At 30.3% G+C, this 4,621-nt stretch overlaps 1 protein-coding gene across 1 annotated transcript; it reads left to right on the forward strand.

Annotated features, from left to right (window-relative positions):
* Window positions 1-2,846: 2,846 nt before the first annotated feature.
* LOC121131229 (cuticle protein 18.6-like) lies at window positions 2,847-3,206 on the forward strand. Its single transcript, XM_071893913.1, has one exon. It carries the CDS (start codon window positions 2,847-2,849, stop codon window positions 3,204-3,206), a length of 360 nt encoding a protein of 119 aa, XP_071750014.1.
* The last annotated feature ends 1,415 nt before the right edge of the window (window positions 3,207-4,621 follow it).

The raw sequence follows: 4,621 nt of genomic DNA on the forward strand, positions 1-4,621 counted from the left end.
AATTAGAATAAATTAGGATAAAAATTTCAAATTTAATTATTTTAAGAGTTGACAAACAAAAATTTGTCAACTTTCTTATTTTCCTAGGTAATTTATTTTTTTATACAAAATGATTTCTGAGTAATTTCGGTAAGTGAAGAACATCTGCAAACACAAATATACAATGGTCACTGTTGAGTGGATTATAAAAAAATAGCTTTTATCAGTATATAATTGTAATTCTGTCCAAAGGCGGATATTTTTCCACATCAGAAACCATTCCAATAATATGAATCCCCTTATTTTCCAAATCTAAAATAATATTGAAAACTAGATTGGTATATGATATTTACCAAATAAATCATCATAAATGTAAAGGTAAGAAACTGTTTCCTCGTGTTTTTAATATATTTCATGAAATGATCACTGTTTTGTTGGTTATGTGAGTGTTTAGGATTTGATGATTGAACCTCACTGATACAAAAATGAATCCTTGAGTTATAAAATGGAACTTTTTTTTCGTTGACATCATCATGGATCGTTAAGTTGGACGTAGCTTAAAGCATAAATTAATTGTATAAATTCACTTCTGGAATACTATAAAAAGTATGGTATGTTATCCAATTGATACAATGGCCTCTGATAGCTTAGGACTACAATCGATCCTGATGTTAATCCATCTCCAAATATGCTGACTAAAAAAGTTGAACATATATACCTTGATATAGCTGAAAAATATTTTGGTATGGATCATTTCTTACCAGTGATATGTTAAATAGAAAATGATTTTCACCAATTTTGCGTGTCTTTCCAAGGCGACCCTTTTTGATGGCAGGTTCTTTCCTAATCTTTCTCTTTCAGCAATCCTTAGGAAATCGTGATAAACCACATTATTAGGCGAGCCACAAATGTACACTGCACAGCCCCAAGTTTCATTGCGGGATTCCATCGCCAGTCACAATATAAATATATGAATTTAATTATAGTATTAATTTATTACTAATTACTATTAAAACGATGACTAAACAATATATTGTTATCGACTTTGACGTCACAAAACCAATCCTTCTATTTAGGTTTACTAGCGGTCAGTACGGTAAAAATTTTTGATACGGAGTGCTGACCCGATGTATTTTTATTGACATACCTTGTATTTTTAGTTACCTTGTATACGACGAGGGATCAACCACTAATTGTATTCCTATCCTTTAGGAAACAGGGCATACGTACAACACAGTTTTGTTTTTTAAATAATAAATTATGAAATAGCCATGACGTATCAATATCGATAAGTGCATTGTTAATCAAAAATGTAATGTGTATTACTATAAAATGAATTATATGATTGTTTTTTGTTTGAAAAATGACAGAATCATGTCCCAAATGTTATATGTCACAGTAGAGATTGAAATCCAGTAGAATCGTTGATTTTCATAGGAGAATCCATAATTCTACTAGTAGAGATTACAATCAAATTCTTTCCTAGGAAAAATTACAATTTTACTGAGGGAGATAATAGCATTGAATATTTGAAAAGGTTTCATGTTTTCGAAAATATGACGTGACATCATACTCTCTATGGTACGGTGAACGGTAATTTCATTCCCAGTAAATTTGTCCCGTGTCTTTTCAATTCCAGTACATTTATTCCCGTACCTTTCATTCCCACTTTGAAGAGGGATATTTAATGACGAAATATAGGTTATGTTGCTACACTAGTTAGTAATTTTTGTGTAGGGCTGTAAAGGGGGATTGGGAGTGAGGAGTCGGCACTGGAGATGAGTGATGGATAGGAGACGGATCTGAAGGATTTATGGTGGTTATAGTTTATAAATGACGTCATGATATTCTTAATTAGTGAGTAGAAATGGAATCCCAATCTGTTGGTATTATTTATACCTTGGCAAATACAAGTAAATGCATAATTGATCTTCTTCTTTTTCATGCTCGATTAATACTCACTCCTACTCCTTTTCATCCATCGACAATAATCAATTTCCTCATCCTCTTTTCTCTTCCTTCCTCTTTTCAAAATTCAAATCTACGTAAACAATAACTATAAGCAAATGGCTAAGGCCCTTCACTCCCTTCTCCAGGATCACTTACTCTCCCCTGTTTCAAGCTCAACCATGGCCCCAAAGACCCAAAAAACCAGAAAGAAAAGAAAAACCAATATGAAAAATTTCAGCAAAATCCATTAATTGGTTCAGCCGTGATTGAAGGACACACAAACACACACAGACATTCAGATTAAAATATATAGATAGTTACTTGAAATTTATGTAGATCATAAAAGTGCAAAAGTTTTTAATTATTTATTGTCACAGGTACGAATTATATTTCTTTCATTGGAAGCTATTTCTAAATATTTTACTCATAGTTTTTTCAGTATTTCTTTAATTGAGTATATTACAACTATTAAAAATGATTTCTGAAAGTTGAAGTGTTGTCTTTTCAGTATCATATTCTCATGCTAATTAGTTAATGTATACTAACTTAATTTTTCGAAAAGGATCATTAAAGCCAACATTTCATGTGTCTATAACTATTCCATAAAGGTACAAAGTATTTCAAGAAGAAACAATTGAATAAAATAGAATGCATGCAGATACCAAAACTAATTACTATAACTTGAAGGTAACAACTTTTGAACAAATAAAATTTAATAAATCCAAATAGCCAGCCATAAGTGTCTTAAAATTTATATGCTTCCCTGTAAAATGTTGTTTTTATTTATTGTTTTTCTTGTGTACAAATATTAATACACAGCATTGTAAATACGGCTTACCATTTTTTAAATACTATAAATATTTGGAACATAACTCAAGGCAGCATCAGTTCAATTCATAACGTAGAATACAAACAAAATGGTTTCAAAGGCAATTGCTCTCTTTTTCGTCCTGGCATCAGCTCTTGCAGACACTCAATACCAACCTCCTACCTATACCTATCCCGATACCTTCCAACAGCCCTCCTCTACATCTCCATTAAGGACCGATCCCTACTCTTACCAATATGCCGTCCAGGATGTAGAATCTGGCAATGACTTTTCAGCTCAAGAGTCATCTGATGGACAAGTTGTCTCGGGATCATACAGAGTACTCCTTCCCGATGGTCGAGTTAAAGTTGTAACTTATGAGGTTGAAGGAGGAAGTGGTTTTGTGGCTGATGTAAAATATGAAGGAACACCTTACTATGCTGTTGGTCCACAAGCAAAATATGTCTAAAACATGGATTTTTATTTTTTTAATTTTCTGTGATTTGCATGAACTTGTATTTATTTCTTAATAAATAATTGAATTGAATTTTTGTTATAATTTTTATATATCCTAAAGGTTAAAAAATTCCATAAAAATGGAATCAATAGTTTGAACCACTAAAAAAATTGAAATGCATTTAATTTACTGAAAGTTTGCTCAATTCTTGTCATGATTCTTTAAAGTGGTTAAGGTAAGTATAGCTACAATGACAGGGTTTTAATATAGCAAATTCTTCAAATAAGTGTACTACATTATATTCATTTGACATTCAAGGACTCAAGTATACGGCATTTTTTGGAAACATTATGTAAACGGTATTGCTTATTTATTAATTAAATTATTCCTACAATTATATACATAACTTTTGATGAATTATTTATCGTTTTACAAACACTGGTCTTGTTTAATACTGTATTTTATTTACAATAATTGAAGCATGTACCATGAACCTTTCCATGAATCTATGCTATCCAAACATATTTTGACTAATTCCATATTTTTTCCTTTATATGTTTCTAAAGAGTCTTAATGAGTTTTTGCATCTTCCCTATCTTAATCAAATATGATTTATTGTTACTTGAATACATTTTTTATTACAATATTTCAGAGTAATTTATTGAAGGGCATTCATTCCATGTCAAGTTTACTTAATTTTAAAATTTTTATGATACTGCATCATTAATAGTTCGTTAGAGTGTTTACCTTTACAATAAAACATCATTTCTAAAATTTCAAGTTTTGGGATTTCCTCTAAATTTGGCCCTTCTTGAAGGATTCTCGAATTTCAGTGTACACAGTACAGTACCAACTAATTATATTTTCATAGTCCACATTCGGGATTATGAAAATGAGTACTTTTTCCCCGATGAACTGGTTAAAGTTGTAACTTACGTGTTTGAAGGTATGAGTGGCATTGGGCTGATAACAAATATGAAGGACCACCTTATTATTGGGGTGTTCAATAAGGCAAAAATTTCTACAATTTAGATTATTAGTGATTTATTTTTCAGAGAATCCCATGATATTGTATTTATGAATACATAATTGACCTGATTTTTTTTATACTTTTAAATTATAAAGGTAGAAAAAATATGATGTACATAATTGTGATGATTAACTTGGACTCAATGAAAAAATTGAAATTCCTTTCATCTTTAAAGAAAATCATTTTCGTTATAGGGACTTTATTATCCTTAAAAATAACCAGTATGAAGTGATGGGGTTTTATCAATTTTAGTCCTACTTAATCAAATTAAGTAAGGTAAGCATAGAAACTAATATAAATACATAATGTAGGCTGAAAAGGTGGCAGATGAGAATTAATCTATTAAATAAACTATTCCTACAGTTATGGAAATAATTTTTTAATGAATAAGTTATTA

The sequence above is a fragment of the Lepeophtheirus salmonis genome, unplaced genomic scaffold (genome assembly GCF_016086655.4).
Source record: "Lepeophtheirus salmonis unplaced genomic scaffold, UVic_Lsal_1.4 unplaced_contig_3068_pilon, whole genome shotgun sequence".
NCBI lineage: Eukaryota > Metazoa > Arthropoda > Copepoda > Siphonostomatoida > Caligidae > Lepeophtheirus > Lepeophtheirus salmonis.